The sequence below is a fragment of the Colletotrichum abscissum genome, assembly GCF_030869225.1.
Source record: "Colletotrichum abscissum strain IMI 504890 chromosome Unknown Scaffold_69.1, whole genome shotgun sequence".
Lineage (NCBI taxonomy): Eukaryota > Fungi > Ascomycota > Sordariomycetes > Glomerellales > Glomerellaceae > Colletotrichum > Colletotrichum abscissum.
The window spans coordinates 25,558-51,059 of record NW_026850513.1 but is presented as its reverse complement, the minus strand read 5'-3'; the positions used below and the strand labels follow the sequence as shown (position 1 = coordinate 51,059).

Below are 25,502 nucleotides of genomic sequence, written 5' to 3'. Positions count from 1 at the left end.
GTTTGCTCCTAGTCGCTGCGCCAACCTCGACCAAAACGTGCCCCTTCTTACACCTGAAGCAACGAAGCCAACCCAGCAACAGGCGGCTCAACCTGCACCAACAGCTCCCTGGTCCGCCGTATCCTCTCCTTGACGACCTTCTCCTCCGCCGCCCACCTGCTCTCCTCGGTCTTGGTCTCCGTCCAGAACCCAAACGCGGATTTCGCCGGCGCGGCCTGGTTCTTGGCCTCCTCTTCTCTGGCTAAGCTAGCCACCATGGCAGACCAGTTCTGCAGTCCCGTGCCGAGACACTCGCGGCACGTCTTGCGGGCCTCCTTGTCGCCGCCAATCGGGCCGAGCTTGCGCAGCTGCTCCTCGGCGAGGTCAACTGCGTCGCGCGTCCACGCGAGGCCCTCGTCGCGGTTCGCGGCCTGCTTCTTGGAAGAGGAATCCTTGGCGGCTGCCGCGGCGGCGTAGATGATTTCGCCAATGTAGAGGTTCAGCCCTGCTTCTTCACAGAGTTCCTTCGGGTGGCGCCAGGGGGGGCGGGTGCCGTCGTCCGGTGGCGCGGGGTACCTGGGTGCCTGTGCTAGGTTCCATATCCTCTGCCACAGCGTCGCAGGCGTCTCTGTGGGACGTTCTTGACCCGGGAGAGGAACCTGGGGCAGGGCGCGGCGGGCGCGGAGGACGGAGATGAAGATGGGGAGGGCGGCATTGACGTCGTCGTTGCGCGCCTTGTGGAGGGCGATGGAGGTGAGGACGGTCAGCACGTTCTCGGACGGCAACGTCGTCTTCTTCTCGTTGATGGTGTAGGTGCGGAGATCGACGAGGGGAGGGTCGCTCGGGGCGGTTGCGGTGGCTAGAGTGAGCGCCCACTGGTACATGCGCTCGGCGGCGTCGGGCATCTGCTTGTAGTCGAGGAAAGAGGCGTAGGCGAGGGCAGCGTCCATCTTTTGTCGGTCGGTGAAGCCCTTTGTGGTGAGGATGCGGAGGTAGTGGTTCTCGGCGGGCTCGTAGGCAACTTCGCAGTCCTCTTCGCGGGGCGCGCTCTCCGCGCCAGGAGGAATGGGTTTCGGGTGCGGGTTGGAAGGGCCCAAGACGACGTCGGCGGGGAATATAATGTTTCTCGTCCGGTCCTTGACCCAGCCGTCGAGCTGCTCCGCCGCCTGCGCCATGAGCATCAGCACCTCGTAGTAGCCCCGCCTCCAGTTCTCGCTCTTGGCCGAGACGTCCTTGCCCGCGTTGCCGATGCCGTCGATGGATAGAGGTTCGTCGAGAAGCTCCCGGATCGCCGCGCCGTCGATATCCGGGTTCTCCAGCCGAGCCAGCGCGCCTCTGCATGTCACGATGACCTCGACCCAGTTCACGCTGTGGCCGGGTGTATCTCGGGCAGCATTCTTGGCGCCACGAATGCCCATGCGCGTCAGGTAGGACCACTCGTGCGGCGTGGGGTATTCCTTCTCCAGTCCTTCCTGGTTCAGCAGGAAGACGATGCCGAGGATGCAGAGGGCGCCGCCCCAGATGGAGACATTATAGCGTAAGAAGAGACGGCCCTCGTAGCGCAGGAAGCGCTTCTTTTCTGTGGTGAAGTAGCGGGCCCGCGGCGCCGTAACGACGGGAATCGAGAGGAAGGGAAGCTGTGGCCTGCTGCGGGAGGTGAGGGATGTGTTGCTCGTAAAGGGCCGGGTGGTCTGGAGCCGGAAGAGCCTCTGGAGGAGGATTCGGCGGAGGGCTAGGCGCTGGCGCATCGTGGCTGCGGGCCAAGGAAACTTCAGATCGGGAGTGTTGTCGTGTTCATGCGGTCGTGAGGCTCATTGGTTCCTGGCGGGTGTCCGTCGGTGGTTGTGTCGTAGTTGACTTCTCTGCGGTAGAATTAAACATTCGGGAAGCTCAGAGCTTGAAGTGACCAGGGAGCTTCCAGTCCGAAGTGGTCGATGCATCCAAGATTCGATGCCGAAGTGGGGCCACTCATGGCCGGTGCGGTCGGTGGTGTCGGTGGGCGAATGTTCCGCTGTCAGCTGGAATTCGAGATGCTGATTGGTCACTCACCTACAGCAACCTTTTTTTTTTCTCCTTTGACCGGCGAAAGTGCAATAGAAGCCTGACTTGAAGGTACTGCTTAGACCCATCGCCAGTGACATTGAGAGGGTCCTCCCGAAGCTCGTGTAAGACTGGCTTGACAGAAAGCCACTCAAGGCACTCCCTCTCCCTGTTGACGTGGCACTTCACTAAGCTCATCATCTTGCATGATGAGTGTGCGAGATTGAAAATGTCTTCATTTTTCTCTAAAGCGGCGTCAAGTCCGCATGCGCAACTGGCGGCAACCGCTGTGTTGTCTGGCGCAACGGTAGCATGTCTCATCCTTGGCTACCAAGCATTCGAACGAAAAGAACGAATCCAAGATCTCAAAAAGTCCATCCCTTCCTCTCCTGAGGAAGCTGCCAAGGTTCATACCTTTCCTCTATACCGTTCCAGAAACCCAAGAAACTAACATCATCTCACAGCTCACTCGGTACGGCGCCGCATCTCCCCCAGTAGACAAGGAGGATGCCCGCAACCAGGCCCTCGCCAGGAGAGCACAGGCCGGCGACTTTGACGAGGAACTCATTCTCGAACAACTCGCCCGCAACAGGGTCTTCCTGAAAGACGACGGCTTGCAAAAGCTCCGCAACGCCTTCGTCGTCGTCGTCGGCTGCGGCGGCGTTGGCTCCCACTGCACCGCCGCTCTCGCCCGCTCAGGCGTCTCCAAGATCCGCCTCATCGACTTCGACCAGGTCACCCTCAGCTCCCTCAACCGACACGCCGTCGCCACGTTGGCGGACGTCGGTATCCCCAAAGTCCAGTGCCTCTATCGCCGCCTCATCGCCATCGCCCCCTGGGCCAAGTACGAGCTCAAGAACCAAAAGTTTGAAAAGATTGCCGCCGACGCGCTGCTTGCGCCCTGGGCCGAGGACGGACAGAAGCCGGACTACGTCGTCGACGCGATTGACAACATTGATACAAAGGTCGCTCTGCTCAAGTACTGCCACGATCACGGCATCCCCGTCATCTCCTCCATGGGAGCCGGTGCCAAGGGCGATCCGACGCGCGTTAACGTCGGCGATATCGGAGCCAGCACCGACGACGGGCTTTCCAGAGCTACTCGCAGGAAGCTGAAGCTGCAGGGCGTGACGGGTGGTATTCCTGTCGTGTACTCGACTGAGGTCGCCGGCGAGGGCAAGGCTGCTCTGTTGCCGCTCGACGAAGAAGAGTTCAAGAAGGGCCAGGTTGGCGATCTCAGTGTTTTGCCGACTTTCAGAGTCCGAATTCTGCCCGTGCTTGGAACAATGCCCGCCGTCTTTGGGTACATTGCCGCGAACCACGTCATTCTCAGCATTTCAGGTAAGAAAAACTCATGAAGCGAATACATCTGATCTCATAAGGCTAACAAAGCTTCTAGGATACCCCCTCGATTATGTCCCGGCCAAGAACCGCGACAAGCTCTACACAGACATTGTCGCGTTCGTCCAAGGCTCCGAGACGAGAATCGTCCACCACAGATTCGGCATCGAAGAGTCCAAGGGTCTCCGTATCCCAGTCTCCCTCGGCGACGCCGCCTTCTTGACCGAGGAGCTGTGGAAGGGACGCAGCGCCGTCACCGGTCTCATCAACAGACTCGTGCTGGTACGGTGGAGACGGCCCGAGGGCCAGACCAAGCTGCGCATTGGGGAGGGCGCCGAGGAGCAGAAGTGGTCCAACATTCGCTTCCGCGACTTGGTGTGTATGACTAGAGACGAGGCTCTCCGCCACGAGAAGGAGTACCTTAAGAAGGACGATACCAAGTTGGAGGACCTGTACGATGCGGACGTGATTACCCGGATAGAGGCTAGGCTGAAGGAAGCTATCGAGGTCGAGAAGGATAGACTTTGAGTAGAGAGTACATTTTAGAACCATATCACGAGTGTATGATTGAAAACCATACGTCTAGCTTTTTCCTCGTTTAGATGACCCTCAAGCTTATTCTCAATGTTAGCTCCGGAGAGACCAAGGTGTGGCTGGTGGTGCCATGTAGATGTGGCTGTGCGGAATTAAAGTGGAGGGCGCCCAAAGCTCTCATCGTCGCGCGGCGCGCCTGACTGGACTTCATCAACCGCGACTTGCTTCTTCCACCCTCAACCGAAGAGGTCTCCCGAATGCGACCTCTGCCACCATTGACACAAAAGATGGGCGCGGAATTTCCGAGTGTTTATTCTTAGCACAGTCTGTTGGATCCAGAGTTCCCGCTGCCAAACCCAGTGCCTTGAATAGGTAAGCTACTTTGTGTAGAAAATGAAATTCGGGGCCATTATGGCTGACCCCATCCCAGCAACTACTCTCCAGCCTCAGCTTCAACATGGCGCGGAAATGTTTCTAACATTATCTCCTGACGGATTTCTCTCTGGCTCAAAGCCGCTACTTGCGCAAATTCTCGAGTGAGATTTGGCAAGACTCCCCTCCCAAGAGCGCGGCGGATACTTTTTCCCATGCTGTCTTTTTTTCGACAACGCCAAGTTGGTTTCCATCTTGTTCCCACCATGCTCTACCAGTATTTTTCGCCCATTTTCTCGTCCACCTAATACACCTTCCTTACTCCCTTCCCTCACTCCGCCTGCATTGATGAAAGCTTTCACAAACGGTTACGGGACCATCGGGTTCTGCGGTTCTGCAACGGAACCCTCCACTCGATGGCAAGACCAGCACCAAAGAACAGAGATCTGAGCAGGCACCCATCTGGGTTTCCCCAGCATGGGATGTTTTCGCTGCGTTTGCTACAACGGCCGGCGCCACGTTCTTCGAAGTCTCGTGCCGCGATGACGACGATCTGCAGTTACCTAGAAGCTTTTCCTCGTGCGTCACGGCTTGCCGTTTCTGCTTCGGAGAGTGCTCGTGACAGGACAAAATATAGTTTTCAATCGGAGCTGGCCGGTACGTTAACATGATCCTCCTCAACAGATTCACACTCGGGAAGTGAAGAGCTAACGGCGGCTGCAGATTTCGAGAACTGCCAGCTTAGCGGCCTACGCAGCAAACACGATATAGAATTGCCCGGTGATGACCATAGTCCAAATAAGCCAAAGTTGCAGACAGCACGATGGGTTTACAGCCCTCGGCCGTTGCCCGTGAGAACATGAGAGAGCTAATCTGAGGGCAAATTCTATGTCGTCGAGGTGAGTGGTGTTTCAGCATGTCGGGTATAGATCTCAGGGCATCTCTCTCTGTTACCTGCAGGTTCGGAATGGTATTTTTTTAGGACGGGATGGGCTTGATTGACGCTCAGTCGTGTCATCTCGAGATGGCGGGCTCCCCTTGTATCATCAGCCCAAGGTTAAGCAAATCCCTTGGTCAACTTGTAATATTCATCAATAAACAAATGGCCGACCGCCTCTACCTTGCCCTCGATACCCTGTAAGGACTCAGGAAAGCTCCGAGGTGATCCTCATCGTGCATCCAACTACCTAAAAGGCCAGGTTACTTGAGCACTTGTACTTCCGACAATAACAAAAAACAAAAGAGTTCACCCCCCCCGGTGGCGAATGGGGGCTACATCTCCGGTGCTCATGCTGGGACTCGAACACGGGACCTCTCCAAGCCTTCACCGATTAGGCTGTTCGTGGACTTCAACCACTCCACCATCCAGCCAGTTTTGACCTGACCCCCAAGGGGGCGCCTGCTGGCTGGTGACAGGAACGGACTTGAGGGGGGGTATAAGGGGTTCTCACGGAAGGCACGGGAAGGTACGACCGTGGGATGAACGTTCGGTGCACTCGCCATCCTCGCATCACGTGCACCTCGAAGCTAGCGGCTCGACGTCGAAAACTACAGCCATGTGCTCGCACGCTCGATGAATCAACAGGTCTGCCCGTCGTCCAGAGTAGCATCTGCCTGTACGCCATCTGTGATGAGCTGGAGTGCGCCGGCCCGGCCATGCTGAGTCTGGGGAATATTAGCTAGCAGTCTATCGCCGGCGTCATCGCCACGGGCACACGCAGCAGCAGTCTTTTCCACGGCCTCATGTCCAAAGGACGAGTTCGCGCTGTGCATCACGCTGACAATCGGCCAGGCGGAAGTCTTGTTTGCCTGACGAAAGTCCACCCTGTTTCGTACTGCAATCCCTATTTTTCGGAACTCTGAAGTTGCGCAAGTCATGTTACATGCCATGCCCGTCTTCACTTTGCGGTGGATACCGAACATTGACGCAGAAGCCAAGACGCTACACAGCTGGGACCAAGGCGTTCGAATGGTCGACGAAGGAAGTGAGGGGCAGACCGCACTGGGCCAAGAATGTTGTCGAGAAGAGCGTGCGGTTAGCTTCTAGAAGCGTGGCGTATGAGAAAGAATGAGGTTGACTCGGAGAGATACGTTTGCCAGGCTATTATATCGTGAGATGCTCGATCGAGAGACCGAGACTTACGCTGGAGGAGATCGGTATTGAGAGAACCTCGGCATGGTGCGGCGGGCTGAGGGTCGATGGTACTACTGGGGGTTTGCAATGAAGAGAGCGTGGGGAAACCATCTCACCCTGCTTCACGGTCGCAGGATAGAACTCAGTGATGTACTGATGAACGCAATCTAACCGCTCACAAAACCAGTAAGTGGTGGTGTATTTAAGTCCTAGAACACGACATGTTCTAGATATTGAGAAAATGTTAAATGAATGACCCTAGTCCATTAGTGATGCGACGATGTCATCGAGAGCCACGAGTTGACAAACAAACAAATGCACGATGCATATAATCGGATAAATGAAAGCGCGATATTGCATTGATACAACGGGGAATATGTACATCGCGTCATCTCTGCACCCAAGAGGCACAGGTCGAGATCAACGGTCAACAAACGGTTGGTTACACGAGTGAACTTGGCCCCGATAAGACGCATTTCCCTAATCGGGGCGAATACGGCTCGCGCAAGCACGAAATCCTTCGTATAAGTCTACCTATGGGCTATGATTGGACAATCCATGTTGTTTCGAACCCCCAACGCGCAACACTCCTTTCCCTTGCCCAGACAGTCAGCATTGGCTTCGACCTCAAACAGGAAGCTGGATAAGCAATCTTGTTGCCTTCGAAATGGACTGTTACACAACTCGCTTCATTTATATAAGAATCATTCAGACCTCTCACGAGCTCGCAATGGGATAGCTTGCTAGGCTCGCCGTTGTTCCACCTTGAATGGTGGCCGACAACTCAGTATCGCTCGAAAGGAATCGAATTGTCTTGACGGTCATTACCATCTCGCAATGAGCGGAGGCGACGATTACTTCGGCCCGCAGGTGCGCGGCTACTTTGACTTTACCGTCTTATTCGAGCAGAGCATACTCTCCATCCTACCGTCCGCTCTCTTCATCCTCCTCGTCCCAGTCCGAATCTCTTCACTTTTACGCAATGGAATCCGCGTCCGCTCAGGGAGACTTCTATGGCTGAAGCTGGTACTGATAATTCACCCTTGTTGGCCCAACTCTGAAGCAAGAATACTAACAGGATCCCAGTCAGCCGTAACCACATTTCTCTGCCTTCAAATAGCCCTCATCACACTATGGTCTCTCCCAACCGCCACAAAAACGAAAACCTCAGTAGCAGAAAGCGCAATCGCCCTCATCGAGGCCATCGCAATAGGGGTCCTGTCCTACACAGAACACAAACGCTCTGTCAGGCCGTCCCTGCTTCTCGGCGGGTACCTCGTCCTGACCATCATCCTCGACACCGCGCACGCCAGAACGCTGTGGATCCGGGACGGTCTCACGCCGATCGCATGCGTTTTCACGGCCTCACTCGCTGTCAAGGCCGTCATGCTCGCGTTGGAGGAGACGCCGAAGCGCGCGTACCTGCCGGACAGCGAGAAGAATGTCGCGGTGGAGTGCACCACCGGCGTCGTGAGCAGGAGTCTATTCTGGTGGTTGAACGGCTTGTTCTTTCAGGGTTTCAGACTGCTCATTGGGTTGGAGGATCTGGGGCCGATTGATCCCAAGTTTGACTCGACGGTTTTGCTTGGTAGACTTGACCGGGTGTGGTCCAGGGGTAAGTCTGACACCTGTCTCTCTGCAGTCCAAGGAAGGGGAAAAGGGAAGAAACTCAAGCTGATCACAGAGCACCTAGCGGCGAAAAATAGCAAATGGAGCCTCATCAGAAGCGTGTTTTGGGCATACATAACCACCTTTCTCGCAGCGGTCCTTCCCCGATTACTCTTTGCGGGCTTCATCTTTTCTCAGCCCTTCCTCGTCAACCAGATTGTAAACTTTGTCGGGAGCCCTCGAACGGAAGACTCACGGAACGTTGCTGGGGGTCTTGTCGGCGCAACGGCGTTGATATACTGTGGAATTGCTGTAAGTTCTCCCCGCCCCCGTAAGATACTGCCATCTCGGTACCCAGTTAATAAGACGCTTTGCCAGGTCTCAAGATGCTGGTACCAGCACATGACTTTCCAGCTTGTGACGCTCTTCCGCGGCGGTCTCATCTCCCTCATCTTCAAGAAGACGCTCAGCCTCGATGCTTCCATGATCAAGGACTTGGCGCCCGTGACGCTCATGAGCGTTGACATTGAGGCTATTGCTGCGTCCATGACCTTCATTCATGACGTCTGGGCGGCGGCCATTGAACTCCCGATCGGAGTGTATCTGCTTTACCGACAGGTCGGCCCTCCCTGCTTTCTCCTGCTCATTCCAGGCCTAGGTAAATTTTTGTCGTGTCTTCATTTCTTTGACAAGTTATCCTGTTTCTCTCAGAAATGTCACAGATATACTAATACACATGTTAGTCTGCACTGCTGTCACATCCAAACTCTCCACCCTCATGGCGCCGGCACGTGTGGCATGGAACCAAGGCGTGCAGAAGCGTGTCTCCATCACCTCGTCCATGCTCACGCAGATCAAGGGCATCAAGATGATGGGTCTGACGGACCACTTCTCCGATATCATCCAGAAGCTGCGCGTCTCGGAGCTGAAGCTCTCCACCAAGTTCAGAATCCTCGTCACCGTTCTGAGTATCATCGGTAGATCCTCCCACTGACATCGCTTTCTTACCAAGAGAAAAGACTGACACAAAGCGTCCCTTCCCAGGCGGAGTTGCACAGCAATTCACTCCAATCGTTATCATCGCCGCCGCCGTCTTCTGGACAAGAGCGGAGCAAGGGCTCACCATCGCCGAGGCGTTTACAGCTCTGTCCATCATCGTTCTGGTATCGCAGCCCCTCATGAAGCTCATCTCGTCCATTATGCAGCTCATGGGTGCCATTGGCTGCTTCACGCGCATTCAAGACTTCCTCCTCTTGGATGAGATTGTCGACCAGCGGCAGATCATCACGGGCTCTTCCAAGGTTTCTCAGGACTCTGACCGCGCGCTGCCTAGTAGTATGCGCGGCGGCTCCGATTTGCAGCCTCTAACTCCGCAAGCTATCCAGCTGGCCAATGATAATGAAATTGAGCTTGTGTCTTTGAGGAGGACGGATCGATCCTCCGTCGCCTCGGGCGATACCAACAAGCCCGTGGTCATTATGGAAGATGCGACGCTAGTTCTGAAAGACGGCACCGAGATGATGAAGAATGTGTCTCTCACCCTTCGACAAGCTACCATATCAATGCTCGTCGGACGTGTAGGTTGCGGAAAGTCATCGCTGCTGAAAGCCATACTAGGAGAAACCGGCATCTCGACCGGGAGCATCACGCTTCACACCTTGTCCGTCGCCTTTTGCGACCAGTCCGCCTGGCTGCGCAACGTTTCTATCAAGGACAACGTCATCGGCCAGGCACCTTTCGACCAAGCCTGGTTCTCTGCCGTTGTGCACGCCTGCACGCTAGACGAAGACATTGCGCTGTTCTCCGAGGCCGAGGATACCATTGTCGGCACTGGTGGCGTAGCTCTGAGCGGCGGTCAGAAGCAGAGAGTGGTGAGTTTTGACTACTTACCGACATGAGCGGTATCATTGTAATCGCACCGATTAACTCACGCGAAAATGTAACAGGCTTTGGCTCGCGCCGTCTACTCTCGCAGGAAACTCCTTCTTCTAGACGACGTCTTCAGCGGCCTTGATAATTCAACGTCCAAAGCTGTCTTCCGGCGTCTTCTAGGCCCGGGCGGGCTCCTACGTCAAGCGGGCATGACGGTGTTGCTCGCAACGAACCATGGTAAGTCTGTTTTACCACGTAACAGCCCAGCGCCCAAGGTGTGACTGACAAGCCCGCAGTCAACTTCCTCCGCTCGGCCGACTATATCACCATGATTCAAGATAGTACCATTCTCCATAACCAAGTCTCTTTCGACTCTCTTCCGCGCTCCGCATGGGGCCATCTCGTTGAGGAAGAGACCAAAGGCAAAGACCCCGCAGAAGACGATGAATCAACCGAGGATCCGGTCAAAGGCTCGAAGCCTACTAGAGCAGATCGACCCGTCGCCGTCGCTCCCAGAGGCACAGAGGCCGAGCTGACGAGGCAGACGGGTGACACCGAGTGCTACCGGATGTACCTCAACTCAATCGGATGGCCCATCTTGATTGTGTTTCTCATCCTGAATATCTTGTTTGTTGCTTTCACCAAGATGCCTCGTGAGTGTCCCTGCTTCTTTTAATCAAACTTTGTTCTATACGAAAGGAGCTGCATTGCTAATCCGGGTTGGTAGAAATTTGGTTGCGAATTTGGACTGAGCACGGCACGAACGACCGGCCGGCTATGCATTTTGGTATCTATGTCATGTTTGGTCTCCTCTGCATCGTTCTCAACGGCGCATCACTAGGGTGAGCCTCCCGACTACATCTCATACAACAATTTCATCTTACTGACTATTCAAGTTTCTGGATGCTCCTCGCCATCCCCCGATCCGCGAACCACCTCCATCAAACTCTTCTCCAAGCAGCTCTTGCGTAAGACCATCCCCATCCCACCCCTGAACCCCTGACCGGCCTCATTCGCATCATTTGTCTCGTCAATGACTAACCCACCTCAAGCGCACCACTCTACTTCTTCACAACAACAGACAGCGGCGTAACCCTCAACCGCTTCAGCCAAGACATTGCCCTCATAGACCACCGCCTCCCCGTTTCCGCCTGGACCGCAATGTACAGCTTTCTCACCGTCCTCGCCGAGACCGCCATCATCGCCACGGGAAGCTCCTACATCGCCGCGCTCATCCCCCCGTCCTTCCTGGCGCTCTATCTCTTGCAAAAGTATTACCTTCGCACCTCCCGCCAGCTCCGCCACATCGACCTCGAAGCAAAATCCCCGCTCTTCACCCACTTCTCCGAGGTCCTGGCCGGGTTACCCACCATCCGCGCCTTCGCCTGGTCCCCCGCCATGCTCCGCGAGAACCACGCGCTGCTCGACGCCTCGCAGCGGCCGTATTACCTCTTCTTCTGCGTCCAGCGGTGGCTCAACGTCGTTCTGGACCTGTTTATCGCGGGCATGGCCGTCGTTCTCGTGGCGTTTGCGCTGTACTTTACAAACGCCACGACGATGGGCGCCATCGGCCTCGCCATGGTGAATATCATCAACTTTAACCAGACGCTGAGCGACTTCATCGAGATGTGGACCATGTTGGAGACGAGCCTTGGTGCGATCGCCAGGTTGAAGTATTTTGTGCGGTATACCCCGCGGGAGGACCGTGATGGCGAGACGGATGAGATGCCGCCGGCGTGGCCGGGGGGCGGAAAGATTGAGATTGAGAACGTGACGGCTGCTTATAGGCAAGTGTTGCATCGTGAGGCCTATACGGAAGCTTAAAGCGAGCTAACATCCGATCCAGCGACGAAACTGAACCAGTCGTCAGGAATGTATCCCTGACAATACAACCGGGTCAGAGGGTTGGTATATGCGGTCGCTCCGGCTCCGGTAAATCCTCTCTCCTCCTCACACTCCTCCGCCTGCTCGATCTCAAGTCTGTAGAAGAAGGAGGAGGAGACCTCAAGATCGCCTCCCATTCCCTCCTAACCCTCCCCCGCTCCACCATCCGCACATCCCTCACCACACTCCCACAAGATCCCGTCCTCCTACCAGGCTCCGTCCGCGAGAACCTCGATCCCGGAGGCCACACCCCCGACGCGGATCTGATTTCCGCCCTGCGCAAGATGAAGGTCTGGGAACCCATCGAAGCGCGGGGTGGTCTCGACGCAGAAATGTCCGCGACGGGGCTGAGCGCGGGACAGAAGCAGCTATTCTGCCTCGCGAGGGCGTTGTTGAGGATGCAGACGCGGGGGGAAGGTATTGTGTTGCTTGACGAGGCGACGAGCAACGTTGATCATGCTACTGATGAGGAGGTTAGAAAGGTGCTGGGGGAGGAGTTTGAGGAGGCGGGCGTTACTGTTGTTGAGGTCGCGCATCGGTTGGAGGCTATTGTTGGGTATGATGTCGTCGTTGTGATGCATGAGGGCCGGGTGGTAGAGGTTGGTAAGCCAAAGGAGTTGTTGGGTCGGGCATCGCGGTTTAGGAATCTTTGGGATAGTCGGGGGGCTTGAGAGTAGTGGAAGTATTCATTTCATCAGGTATCTACTCTCATGGGCGAACCTTGGTATAGAAGCGTGGGAGTTCCAGAATGGTCTCAAACAATGTAAAGATGTCGAGATCTGCACTGACAGATCTAAGCCCCTTCTAGTGTTCTTCAAAGGCATGTGAGTTATTAACCTTGTCAACTAGCACAAATCTTGAAATTGAAAAAAAAAAGCAACAACCCTTCAAAGTTGGCACCTCCTCGAGAGCTAAGTACGGAATTGTTGCAAGGTGCTCAAGCAGGTGGGAAGATGTCCAATCTTGCGAGATTCGACATATGCGTTCCCCTCACCCCCTTTCAACTTATGGATTACGACGGTGAAATATGACACAAACTTGAGTTGTTGACTGACAGTAAAATAATCTGCATATGAGGATACAAGGAACTCTATAACATGCACAGAAAGCGCCATACCCGACCGGGGTCCAAAAATCGTCAACAGCTGGCTCAACGCAGACGACCGCTGCTACCCTGGTAAGAAACAATAACACATCTCACCAGAAGAGAAGAAGATCTGCAGCACAGAACGCTCGTCCCTTCATAATCAACTGCTTTTCCAATGTGGTCAGAGCAATGAGAGCAATGGGAAAAGGTATTGGGCAGGTCCATCGGCTTTTCGTTTTCGTTACTTCTGTGGGAGGACTTGCATACTAACTTGCATCGCGGTATGAGCACAACCACGCTTAGGCGTAAAGCTCGGCCATGGATCTCCTCAACATGGAATCTCATATCAATACTTTGACAATCGACTTTCAGATGATTGGTTAGAGGGGGAGGCCATTCTCGTGATGACGATTTCTAATCAAGCCAATCTTCATGTCTCGGATGATAGGAATCGTCGGCGGCCTAGCGTAGAGAGCGCCGAGGAGAATTTTCAACAGAAAACATCTTATTATCAAATACAAACCCACGTGTGCATGGTTGAGTTCAGCGTTTTCCGTCTGAATATGGATCAGGTAGAGTTCCTTTCTTCCAGTCTACCACAGGCAGAGGGCACCGAGGGCGCGGTACCTGATGCTAAACAGCAACACCACGAAAGGTAGAAAAAGTAAAAGAAAATAGCGCACCAACATTGCGTGCTAATTCCCTCTCGCTGTCCTATTTCCTTTCTACTGTCCCTCGCCTGACGTTGTACCTATGCCACGGAGACGGAGATGTCGCCGACAAAAGGGGACAATCAACAAGAGGCAGAGGGGGGGCACCGGGGTACTCCAGTCTCCTGTTACAACGAATGACCTCACGAGCAATATTCAAGGTCGGATCGGCTCCAGCGGGGAAAGAGACAAGAGCAATGGCAGGTGCCAAGGCATCAATGGGTCGTAAGAACGGGCGAATAATGCGCCTCGTTGCCCAACATGTGTGCCCAAAGTAGTTCGCAGTTGCGATCGAGAGTTGCCTCATTTCAAAAGGGGGGCTTTTGAAACCAGAGAGTCTGTGTGCCTGGCCCCTGGCTAAGCGCCCAGCCTGTGCCGTCGAAGGTGCCCTTTAGGCCAAAAGTGTATTATGAACTCATAGCGAAAATTTGCTATACTTTTTTGATACAGTTGAAATTTGGTAAATGACGATATTTGTCCAGTAGGTGGGTAGATATCTGTCGCGCTCAGGACAGGAATTCATAGACTAAGTAAAGAGACGTAACTCATAACCTCGAGAAATAACTCGAATATGCCAACAAGATCCATGTACCTGGATCATGTACAATGCCGCGAGGCTTAGCTTTGGTTTTCCGTACACAGTAGAAGAGATGGGTATTTTGAGCTCGAGAAGATTGCGCAACGCCTCCCGATAGCAGCCAAACAGGCATTCGTGAAGCACCGAGATAGCCCCCGCTGTTTTAATAAGAGAGAAATCGAAGAAATCAAACGCCTTGAAATAAGACCACCGAGCCGTGAGGCTTTTCCATCTTGTTCAGCCGCGAGGCTCTCCGTCTTGGGACCGCCATTGGCCGTTAGTTCGCACGACCGGATAATATAGAGCTGCTCTTCGTCATGGCTCGTAAATTCAATCCCGCGGTGCTGTATGTTCCCGCCGGGGTAAAACGTTATCGAGCCAATCTCTGAGCCTTATGAGATCCTGTGGCGGTCGTGTGACCGATATGTTCTACTCCACCACAATTTTGAGATGCGCTCCTGTTGCCATCCTTCAACATTTTGTTCATATACGCTTGATCTGGTATATTTTTCAGCCAAGCATTGAAGCTCCCGAGGCGCAATTTCCTTCGTTGCGCGTACGCGGAATGATTTAGTGTCGGTGTCGACGAGAACTCTCGTGTCCGTGCCGGTGGCTATGCGAGTGACCATGCCTGTGAGAGTGGTGGCCTTCTCTGTGCCGGGAGGATGAGCCACTCCGTTCCAGTTCACGCTCCATCTCTTCGACTCGTGATCTGTACCCTCGTACAATCTCTTTGATATGCCTTATTCGATCAAAGTCGAGTTCCAACTCGTCAAGTTGCCGGAGAAGCTCGTGATACCGCTGGATCTCGGCGTCAGCACCCTCGATCAGGTTGCCAGCTCGGTCAAATTGGGCCATGGTAAACATTTGGCTTTGTTCGCTAAGGTAAATGATCTGTTGTTCGATCTGGTTCATGACCCGGTCAAAGTACCGTCCTAGAGCTGCCAATGAGGTGCTGTCCAGCAGCAGCAGTCCTTGGCTTGACGCGCGACTTGCCGCTCGCGACGAATTCGAGCCGCCTCCGCCTGTCCCCTGGCCCAATGCCGCTTGTCCTTGACGCAGTAGCTGTATCTCTTCATAGCTCAACCCTAATTGCGTGTCCGGCACTGCATTGGCTTGGGTGGTCGACATGGCTCGGTGCAGCGCACCGTGCGCAGCTGGGTGAGAGCAAGACTTGCGGTTGTGATTGAGATCGTTGCGCGTTGGGATTGTCTATGTTCGATGATGGATGATAGCCGTGCGGCACTACAGCGGCGGCGACGAGATTCGGGGTATTGTCCCTGTCGGAGGTGGGGTTCGAGGGAGAGGAGGGGTTTGACGACAGTCGGGGGCGAAGGCGAGAGGTGCAGCTGCGGATGCGAGCGCGACGAATAGCATGGGCTGTGGCTCGGAGCCGGCAAGTAATGTAGCCTTTGTTTGGGCGATGGTAACGCGCGCAAAGTCATGATATCGTAGAGCCAACGGAGATCATTGCTGGTAGATCGGGCTGCGAGCTCGGCGCGCGGGCGAATTGAGTTCAGACTGGCCCAAAGACTATTATGATAAGTGTGGCTTCGATGATGTCGAATGGGTAGACTGTATCGTCGTAATGTTCGAAAGCATGGGATCGAATCGGATCGAAGGAGTGTCGTCAAAGTGTTCAAATGGGCGGGGGGGAAGGCTGAGGAAGAGGCGTACAGAAGGAAAGGGGAGGTGAAGGAGAAAGAGTGAGAAGCAGTGTTCGAAGTTGGGGATTTTTTTTGGTGATACACAACCGGTGAGTCCGCGCCCTCCACCGCCGTGATGCCTTGCGAGTCGCTGCTACCCGCACAGGTCTTGGTTCAGGTCACCAAGGCTCAGACCTAGACCAGGTCTCGGCCGCTTTGACTTGTTGGGGAGAAAACAGCGCAAAGGCGCCGTCGCAAAGGACAGGCGAACGGGATGGTCCCTGGTGACGGAACACAGCTCCTGGTACAGACAGATTTGATGTATCCAGACGGTGGGAGGTTGTTTCTTTTTCCCCTGCGCAATGGGGGAAAGCTCGGTATCAGCTGACGGTCGATCCCTGAGGCGCTATAGCAGCTAGCAGCAGCGACAATGTAGGAATACTGCTCTGGAGGTAGCGAAAAGCAATCTTGGCGGGAGGTGGCTGCAAGGCTAAGAATACTCGGTAGGCAATCAATGGATGATCCTGGCAAAGCAGTGACGGGAATTGAGCCGGCAAGGAGTCTGTAAGTATAACCGAAGATTGTTGGTTGCCAGCCTTATTGTCAGTCTCTCGTTCCGTTCCAAAGTCCCAGTCGCGAATCGTGAGGTAAGGTAAGGAAGGTAGCGCACGCGGCAGACAGGAGCGGAGAGTAAGTGGTGTGTGGATGGACAGGAACCGTGTGGCATCCCTCGGTCGATATCGTTAATTCAAGACAAGCGCCGTGATTCCGCCGTGGTGGTATTGCAAGATTATTGGCCTTCCTATTTGGACGGAGGCCTGCTGGGCTCGTGATGATGGATTCCGAGAGGGTGTGATGGGGGTTGAAATCGCTATCTACTACCTCGGAGAAGGCCAAGACACCCGCGGCTCGATGAACGTTATTGCTAGGGATGGTTCGAAAGATGGTCGGTAATTGAGGGGTCGAGAGACAGGTGATGGTGTTGGCGATGCGACGAGCGGACGAAGGGAGGGGAAACGATGACGGGTGGCACCAGACTCATGAGCGAGCGAGCGGGAGCAAGACAAAGGCTACCAACTATCGAGGCGAGGTAGACGAGTATGCTGGAGGGTGGCGGATGGGCTTGCTATTTGAGGGTCTCATCAAATGTAGCAAGTTGTTGAAGTTGTTGTTGTTGGATGGTCCCTTACACCGGTAGATGCAGGTGCACGGGGTGGCGAGGTACCTCGACCTCGCGCAAAGTACCGTGAAGAAGGAAGTACCTGTCTCCTGTGGCTCGGTGTGACGATGATGCGCCGGACATCCAGGTAGGTTGTTTCCCAAAGTTTTGACCTTCACAAACGGCAGGTACCTCACGGCGCATTCTTCCTTCCGCGTCTGTTCACCACCTCAAGTTCCACCGCTGCCGCGTGATTGACGTCCTCCCTCGCTCGTACAACCTCTACCATTTTCTTGATTCCATGACACTTCCTTGTTTCTAGATCCCTCCTCATCGCCATAATTGCTTCGCTCCGGGTGCCGTTTTCTGCTGTCCCCGAAATTGAGTTGCCCATCTCACCGCGTTTTCCTTCGCTTTGCCCACGAAACAAACCCCCCGGCCGGCGCAACTAGGCTCTGTCAACAAAGAAACATGGGCCTCATCGGAGCATCCGAATGACTGCAACTCGGCGGTCTGTCGTTTCGAAACCTTGGAACATCGGCCAAGCTACCTATCCATCGGCAGCTCTTGCTTTCCCGTGGGGATACCTGAGCGGTCAGTGCCTACCCTGGAGTCCGTCACACTGGGTTCGCTGCCGCAGGGATGATAGCTTCGAGCGATCCCCCGCCGGCATCCCGGGGAATGCGGCTTGGTACGAGGTACGGAAGTACGCTCAGACGATATCCTGACTGACCCTCGCCCTGACTACCTATGTACGGATACAAGTTTGGCATTGGGGCTGGACGGACAGGTGACATTCCATTCCATCCGCATCCTACCTTGTTCAACCAACCTTCAAAGTTCGATAGGAGAGCCCATGGCTTTTTTCCGTGCTTCCAACTCCTCGGCAGACCAAATAAAACTCATGCTACCTCTACCATGTTACTAGTACCACTATCGTTCGTGCTGGTGTCGGCGTGGTCTTTCTTTTTGCCAAAGACACATGTCATGCTCGACCGGGTCAATTGCTACAAGGAAATACGTCACATCCCCATCGGCACAGCCTGAACGAACCGATGCACCAATACGATCGTGTGCCGAAGACGAGGAACAACTGCTGCAGCTGCCGCGCTGTGGGATGCTGCAGAGATGTATGCACATGGTCGCGCCACGAGATTCAACGCAGCAGCGATATGCACAACACATCACGCCTTGCATGACACTTGCCTCGGGTATTGAACCCCCTTTCCTAGCACTTGACAGATCTAAGCCCAAATCTCAGTTCCCATCAACCAGGCTTGTTCGAGTATCTCCTCAACACCGAATGCATTGCTCTCAGGTGTCTGACAATAGTGTTGATGCAGAATATTGGTTTTCAAACACCGCTTCAAAGCTATCTTTTGACGTTGTTGAGACTGTAGAACCAAGCCAGAGCCGGAGTCAACTTAGTCTTGGCCATCGACGTGACGCAAATTGGGCATTTTCCAATACACAAGTCAACGTTCAACGGTCTGGCGGAATACGCCACTCGGCCTAGAACAAATACCCACGGAATGTGTCACATCCTAGTCCCGGTATTCCGATACCCACAACTGTCCCGACCTGACGGGCCGGAAAAGACTGTATCTTTCTCCGGATGCCGGGCCACAGCGGGCACCCCACACCGATGAATCCACATTTCATCACACCTCACTTTCACCAATCGGGCCCACGGAGCTCTTCCCTCCGTGGAGTACACCTCGAGATACTCAACGTATTTTCCCGTCGCTATCGCATATTCGGACCAACGGGCAGAATATCGAAGGCTTCTTGCCTCTAGACAAATTCGAATCCGAGAAGATGTCACGGGTCAAAGAGTCAGCAGTCTCGCGCCTGTACACGCTGGGCTTTGTTCAGGCTTAGGAGAGCAGTGTCTTACGAGATACGCGAGGCGCAGGCAGGGAGTTGAGGACTTCATTATACAATTGTCGGCATCTGGAATATCGGAGCGGTACACGACCCGAATAGCCGGCACGTTTTCTCCAAGCCAAAAGTGACTCTGGCTAGGGGAGCATTGTGTTTTCCGCTCGTTTCGGTCCATCTCATGCCGCTCCGGATTCTTAGTTCGTATTGTCATGAGGGGTCGGCATGGCTACCCTCAATCACGTCCGCAGGTCACAAATTGACATAAGAAGCTAGTATCTCTGTGCCCATGATGTTGCCAGACTTCTTGTTAGATCGTCTACACCGAACGTCTTTGTCAGGCGAGTGGCTGCTGATACACCATAATGATGATGATGCACTCACTCTCAACGGTACTGGCTTGTGTCTCTGCTGTCACCGCAACTATCTTAGAAAATGGCCGCCCAAGACTAACGAGCTTCACCGATACGAAGGTGGATCCGACTCTTGGCGACTTCAAGACGTACGATGCCGATGCCGATGAGATATCATACAAAGGTCGATGGGATTCTAAGCAGATATCGTGGTGGGCGTAAGTGTACCCTGGCCCCGTGGAAAAGGTTCATAAACTCAGGCTGTGTAGAGCCCCGGGCATCAAATTCGGCTTCACCGGTCAGACAGTTGCAGTCACGTTCGGTAATCAGACTATCAGCAGCACTCTTGTCGCCTACAGAATCGCGGGCCTAGACTGGATGCACACAAATGTCACGGCGGGCGGCACTCACCAGTTCGTGAGCCCCAAAACTCCAGGCATCGACCTAGCTGGTCCTGTCAGTCCAGTCACTTTTGAGATGAGAGTGACAAACTGGGCTTATGGAGTCCAAATCGACAAGGTCCATGTGGATTCTGGAGAACAGCTTGTCAAGATTCCCGACTATCCTCGTCGGGTCGAATTCATCGGTGATAGCCTGTCAGCAGGCATGTATAATACGTACGAGGCGCTTGCGGGATTTGCCTACGGTGTCGGCGCGGGTCTGGGAGACACTGAGTATTCCATCACGGCCTACCCGGGCATTTGCGTTGCTGACCAGGACTGTTGGGGCAATCCTCGAGGGCAATCTCACCAATGGTTCTACACATCGGACACGGGTGGGCGGGCGGCCAACATATGGGGAGGTATGTGGATTCAGTCTCAAGCAGAGAATCAGGCGAAAGCAGCCTCCTCAAACCAATTACAGATCACTGCAGGATATTCTGGAAAATATTTTGTTAACTTCAGCCTGTGCAGATGAGCCAGAACCTTGGGACTTCTCCAAAAGCCCTCCTGCCGACCTAGCTGTCATCAACCTCGGCACAAACGATGCGAATGCTGCAAACAACGTCACCAAAGCCACCTACGTTGAGCATTACAAGAGACTCATTCAGGGTATCCACGGAAAGTGGCCCGAAGCTCAGGTCATAGTCATGGTACGTCCAACCTTCCAGTCAGTATCTAATTCCCACTAAATGCAACCATAGCAAATGTGGCAAGGCTTTTTCCAAGATGGCAATACGTACGGTCAAAATATCGATCTTCGGGACGAAGTAAACAGCGTTTACGAGTACTTCAACTCGGAAGAGTATCTAACCAACCCCACAACTTGGGATGCTGTCACAAACACCACCGAGCAGACGGGTAAGCCGGTGTCACCTTTCGTGCATTTCTTCAACACCACAGGCATCCTCCAGCACAACGACATCGCGCCACAGTGGCATCCGACGGATGTCGGCCAGATCAAGGTCGCGAGCCACCTGATACAGTACATCACGCTGAAGCTCGGCTGGCCCCTGTATGCTACCGGACCCGAGTGAGTCTTCCATGCTTCGATCTCTCCTCTACGGATCGCACCTTCTCACGATATGCTTGCATTGCCTTCGGATCATGACGAGGAGGCAAAGTGAAATCCTGTATGCTGACCCCCCTTCGACAGGGTATACCATGAGACCCTGTACTGGAACGATCAGTCTAGCTATTAAGACGCCCCTGTGAACTGGAGGTTATACAAAAGGGGACTCCAAAGATACAAAGCCATGGCACAGGCAGCCTCGGGCCATACGGCACGCCTGTCAAGAAACGCCATCTGTTGTTATAGTCTATAGTACACCTTGATATACCAGCAACTTTCCGAGTTGAAACGCCGCCACCGCAGCCAGACGAGTCGAAACGCGATGACCCGCACGTCAAAGTGATGACAGTAATTGACATCAAAAGAAGACTGAGAGCCAAGCTTTGAGCCTCAACAGATCTTTCATGCCAACAGGGGCCCTTGCCCCCGGCGACATCTTACTATATCGTCACAGAGGATGCTATTCTTGCGTCCGGACGAGCCAGCCTCCGGCCTCTGTCCCCCGCATCGGAAGAGCCCATTCGGGGGGTTGACAGGTGTCTGGCGCGGATACTGTTTGAGATGCCTCATGGGCCAGGGGCCAGCCTCACAAGGCTACCCTGAAGGTTAGGAGCATATCATGCATCTTGGCCACCACAAACCGCATGGGAAGGCGAAAAAGATGCATCGTCTGACGCCTCAAGCGTGCTTGGCTCATCCCACTTCCCTTGAAGGATCGAGGCGATGCGCATGAGGCCCGGCTGTCAGATCGTGGATAAGCTGAACAACTTGAGACCGTGGAGGACTAAGCGATGCCCAGCAACTCGCCTTTGAAGATGGGATGCCACGCGTTCAACCTGCTTGACAAGCGGTGGCGGTAAGCTTGTGTCAAGTCTGACTTAGGATACAGACGAAACTTGACGGACTGATGGCAGGTAGTTGACAAGCGAACGATGGGTCACAGCAAAGCAATGCATAATACGGCAGCAACTTCGAAGCCACATTTGACGACTCGCTTGCAATTTGACTATGACCCAGCTGCTCATCGCTCGCACTTTGCGAGAAGCCAGCCGCCCCTCCCAAGGACACACGATCCTGTGAAGTGGGTAGACTTTGTTTCTCACCGCCTAAACTCCCTTGACGGCTGTCCCGGCTCGCAGCATGTATGATTTGCCGGACGCATGTCGATGTGAAAGGTCCTATGGTCATCCGGTTTAGGGTTCGGGGGATTTACGCACTCTATCGACGATCTTTCAACCAGGAGATTCTCGAAACACGTTGCCAAACTGCGAATCCCCGGTACTCAGGGTCTTCTTGCTCTCCCGCTTTCCCAATACCCTGGCTGGTTATCTCTCCCTTTACCTCACGGAAGCTTCGTTTCCGTGAAGCTCCCTGCATCATGATTGATGAACCCAAGCGCCTGTGCGGAGCTGTCGTCCCTGGGGAGGAGTCTTCCTGGAGCCTCGATGGACACCCTCCACTACCCTAACCACCCCCTGGTGGAGGATATTCTCATTTTTGGTACCGCAGTATCCGTACCACACTGGGAGAACGGAACGCTCACAAAAGACGGTCTGGCAAGACCCATGCCCATTCGGAGTCAGCCATGAGCGTAATGGGATACCCCAGCTTTGCGCCAAAAGCCCGGGGACTCTCCAAGTTGGGACGAAAGAAGAGAGTCGGAGACAGACAAGGGGAGGGGAAAAGGGCCAAGCCAGACCATGAGACCAGACGGCGGCCATGCGTGCGTCACACTCGAGTCGTGAGACTTCTCAAAAGGGACGAGCCTGGCGCACCGACGCCCGGCCGTGAATGCGAGAATAGGAAAGTCATGACCGATTGGAGGCCCAACGACGAAGCGGTACGGATACGTTACGGCATCTTCCGCCGACCTTGCGGTTCATGTCGTCTCTTCGTCGGCCGTGGTCTGCCCGACTTGCTGTCGTTCGTCCCGGCAAGGGGGGGGGGGGGGGGGGGGGGGGGGGGCGAGGGGGGCGCGGCGGGGGGGGCGGGGGGGGGGTGGGTGGGGGGGGGGGGGGGGGGCGGGGGGGGGGGCGGGTGGGGGGGGTGGGGGGGGGGGGGCGGGGGGGGGGGGGGGGGGGGGGGGGTGGGCGGTGGCACCCGTGGGAGCCTCCGTCATCTTATTGAACCCGTCCTCTTCTTGCTTGCTCTGGCTGTTATCGTTTTTCCCTATTGAATCTACCAGTGCCAAGTGGTGCTGTCTTTCCCTTTTTCTGCCCTCCTCACCCCCACAGACACACACCCGGCAATGTGTTAGCGTCCGGCGATCCACGAGCTAGGAGGGGGAAGACAAGCAGCCCACGCCCCAAAGTTTCGTCGATCGGTTTCGCTCCCTGGGGTGTGTGTGATGTGATGTGATGTGCGCTCTCTAGGTATTGATTGCACTCGAGTCAATATTGAACAATGGAATTGTCCTGTCTCGGGGCTATATTCTCTTTCTGGTTGAGCGAACGCCGGAAAAGAAGAAAGGAAAGCAGGCAGAGATACGGAGGAGGGGGGAAACGAAACGTGAAAAAAGAGTTTACGGGTGGGTTGGGTTGGTTGACAAAGCTGTTAGTAAACCACCGACATGAGAGACACTCGGGCGACGTTGGAAGCTGAAGCGAACACTGGACGACACACGGCACATCTCCACGGGTGCTCCCAGCGCTGCTGCTTGGTGATGATGATTTTACAAGGTGACTTTTGGTCGTGATGGTGGTCATGAAGCTCACAGAGTTCGCACCGGCGTCCGCGATCCCGCTTGTCAAGATTCAGAGTGAAGGCGACGTTGCCGCAAAACCCAGCCCAGCCCAGCTTCTTCTACGCACACCACACACGCCCCCCTAGCCTACCCTATCTTACACTACCCTTCCCCTCTCAGTTCTCCCCCCAACCTCCCCAAGCCACCTGAAACGGGAGGGTTGTCACAGACGTGGACGAGGGTGTCTTTCTCGTCCCTGGGTGGAAGCAATACGTATCTGTAGAGTTCCATCGCATCTGGGCTTTTTTCTACGACCACGGTTTGGATTGGATACCAAGGCCAACTTTGAGACGTTCTTTGCAATTGGCTCTAGTCTGGTCTGGTTATCCGTACATGATGGAGCCTTGTCTGCCTCGTGGTCATTGTAGCCGCAATAGCCGTCTCTTAATGCTATCCTTCGTCAAACCTACATGTATTATCCGTACCTGCCACGTTTTTCTCGAGATCTAGCTCCACGACTTTGACGTATTTTCCTCATTCTGTAACTTGAAAGTCAGAATGCGGAGCAGACGGAGTTACAGCGTAGGGTTTTCTAAGAAACCATGCGGGATGGCTAGACTATGGCTGCCATGCCCAATTTCGGACTTCTCAAGTAACAATACTGGTAGCATTCGGGATGCGTACGTAAGGACGTTGGGCTGTCTGCGACGTTGACGATCACTAGCCCTTTGGAGTCTCGGATTCGGTATGCAGAGTCGGGCCGTGGTGGCTCTGCCGCCTTCTCTATCATTTTTTCTATTCCTATTACTAGTGACTTTCGCGAGGGAATTTCTCCAGGGACTACCAAAGACACCGTGAATCCTTCGGCAGTTGGCTAGCCTGATAGTCGAATCGGCAGCGGGCAGCAATCCGCTGCCGTCTGTCTGTAAATCTGCGAAGAGATGGGGAGGGGAAGGGCCGAGAGGGGGAAAGGAAAAGGGTCCAGGCCGTCGGCAGCTGTTCGGAATAGGTGGTTGATCATGTTGATCAAGATGATCTTTGGGATCGCCCGGGGAGTTCTCCGTAGGGAGAGTAGCACAGAAGGGAAAGGGGAGATGAGGAGCCCGACAAAGCAAACCACGATGGGTTATTCGGGATGATTGCGGATAGTTGGGATGTCTTGGTTGATCTTGTCTTTGGCCCCATTGCAGGGATAGAGATTGGATGCTCGTTCGTCCTCATCCTCCCTTTCCAGGCTCTTTCAGACGTTCTCTGTCCGTCAAGACGGTCCCATCGTTTCGCGGACGGTTGCTTCTGCGATTGTCACTTCTTACTAGCGCAGTGGCGTCGCAGCGGAAAACGTTAGGTGTCATTCCCAGGAAATGCTGCCGTCCGAGCGGCGAGCAGACGAGATGGACGTCGCAGACGGCATCTAGCAATGAGGAAAATTGGAGGAACCCACAAGTCCAAGTTTGTGTCTTCTTTTCCTCTTCGCTTGGCGAGGCTCAAACACTGACGTCTATAGTGTTGCGCTTTTGTATAGTGTAGAAATAAGCGAGGTAACCTGATGCGCAACTACAACAACAGCCCAGCCTGTCCTTCATCTGACTGTTTCAGCAATGTGGCTTGCTGCCGGGAAGATGGTGGACGCTGGGGAAGGGGGGAGGGAGTGTCATCGCAGCATTGAGTTGGAATTCGCAATGGCAGACTGGCTCGTCCGTCTGAACCGGTCGTCATTCCTCTTACCGCTGGGCTCAAACTGACAGGCAGCGGCCTGCCAGCGGCCCGGGACTCCTCTTTCTTCAGATTTTTGGCTCAGGTCTGGGCAGCAAGGCTGTACTTCGGCGTGTTGTGTGTTAGAGTGTAAGGTTGCTCATCGATCAGATGAAAGGCTTTGAAACACAACGTGTGGCCATCATCTTTCCCCCTCTGACCTTTGCACACCGCACACCGGGGGAGTGGGAAAGAGATGAAGAAAGACGTGCGGTGTAGAATGTGGTGTGAGCGCCGCTGAAGACAAAGTTCAACGGGCCAATAGGTTGTCGACTAAGACGAAGGCGCTCACGTCTCGGTTGAGCGGTTGAGCCATCTCCAAAAGAAGGGATCCCCCGTCTAGCAAATTGCGTGAGCATCCAGCGTATACTCTACACT

The 25,502-nt window shown here is 54.5% G+C and overlaps 6 protein-coding genes across 6 annotated transcripts; 3 read left to right on the top strand and 3 right to left on the bottom strand.

The window, feature by feature from the left end:
- Positions 1-47: 47 nt before the first annotated feature.
- Positions 48-1,727, bottom strand: CABS01_15552 (uncharacterized protein; the record flags this gene model as incomplete). The annotated part of the gene is made up of 1 exon (XM_060548887.1): positions 48-1,727. The coding sequence occupies one exon, from the start codon at positions 1,725-1,727 to the stop codon at positions 48-50; it is 1,680 nt and encodes a 559-aa protein (XP_060391679.1).
- A 521-nt stretch (positions 1,728-2,248) lies between these two features.
- Positions 2,249-3,888, top strand: CABS01_15551 (ThiF family protein; the record flags this gene model as incomplete). The annotated part of the gene is made up of 3 exons (XM_060548886.1): positions 2,249-2,425; positions 2,484-3,360; positions 3,419-3,888. 3 exons carry the CDS (start codon positions 2,249-2,251, stop codon positions 3,886-3,888), a joined length of 1,524 nt encoding a protein of 507 aa, XP_060391678.1.
- A 1,956-nt stretch (positions 3,889-5,844) lies between these two features.
- On the bottom strand, positions 5,845-6,444 carry CABS01_15550 (uncharacterized protein; the record flags this gene model as incomplete). Its single annotated transcript, XM_060548885.1, has 2 exons — positions 5,845-6,268; positions 6,410-6,444. The coding sequence occupies 2 exons, from the start codon at positions 6,442-6,444 to the stop codon at positions 5,845-5,847; spliced, it is 459 nt and encodes a 152-aa protein (XP_060391677.1).
- Positions 6,445-7,237: 793 nt separating this feature from the next.
- On the top strand, positions 7,238-12,435 carry CABS01_15549 (uncharacterized protein; the record flags this gene model as incomplete). The annotated part of the gene is made up of 12 exons (XM_060548884.1): positions 7,238-7,426; positions 7,487-8,015; positions 8,094-8,320; positions 8,387-8,666; positions 8,752-8,985; positions 9,053-9,879; positions 9,955-10,117; positions 10,177-10,533; positions 10,608-10,722; positions 10,777-10,848; positions 10,933-11,673; positions 11,727-12,435. 12 exons carry the CDS (start codon positions 7,238-7,240, stop codon positions 12,433-12,435), a joined length of 4,443 nt encoding a protein of 1,480 aa, XP_060391676.1.
- Positions 12,436-14,708: 2,273 nt separating this feature from the next.
- CABS01_15548 (uncharacterized protein) lies at positions 14,709-15,515 on the bottom strand (the record flags this gene model as incomplete). The annotated part of the gene is made up of 2 exons (XM_060548883.1): positions 14,709-15,295; positions 15,458-15,515. The coding sequence occupies 2 exons, from the start codon at positions 15,513-15,515 to the stop codon at positions 14,709-14,711; spliced, it is 645 nt and encodes a 214-aa protein (XP_060391675.1).
- Positions 15,516-19,189: 3,674 nt separating this feature from the next.
- On the top strand, positions 19,190-20,819 carry CABS01_15547 (GDSL-like Lipase/Acylhydrolase; the record flags this gene model as incomplete). The annotated part of the gene is made up of 5 exons (XM_060548882.1): positions 19,190-19,395; positions 19,537-19,979; positions 20,092-20,270; positions 20,322-20,650; positions 20,774-20,819. The coding sequence occupies 5 exons, from the start codon at positions 19,190-19,192 to the stop codon at positions 20,817-20,819; spliced, it is 1,203 nt and encodes a 400-aa protein (XP_060391674.1).
- Positions 20,820-25,502: the final 4,683 nt, after the last annotated feature.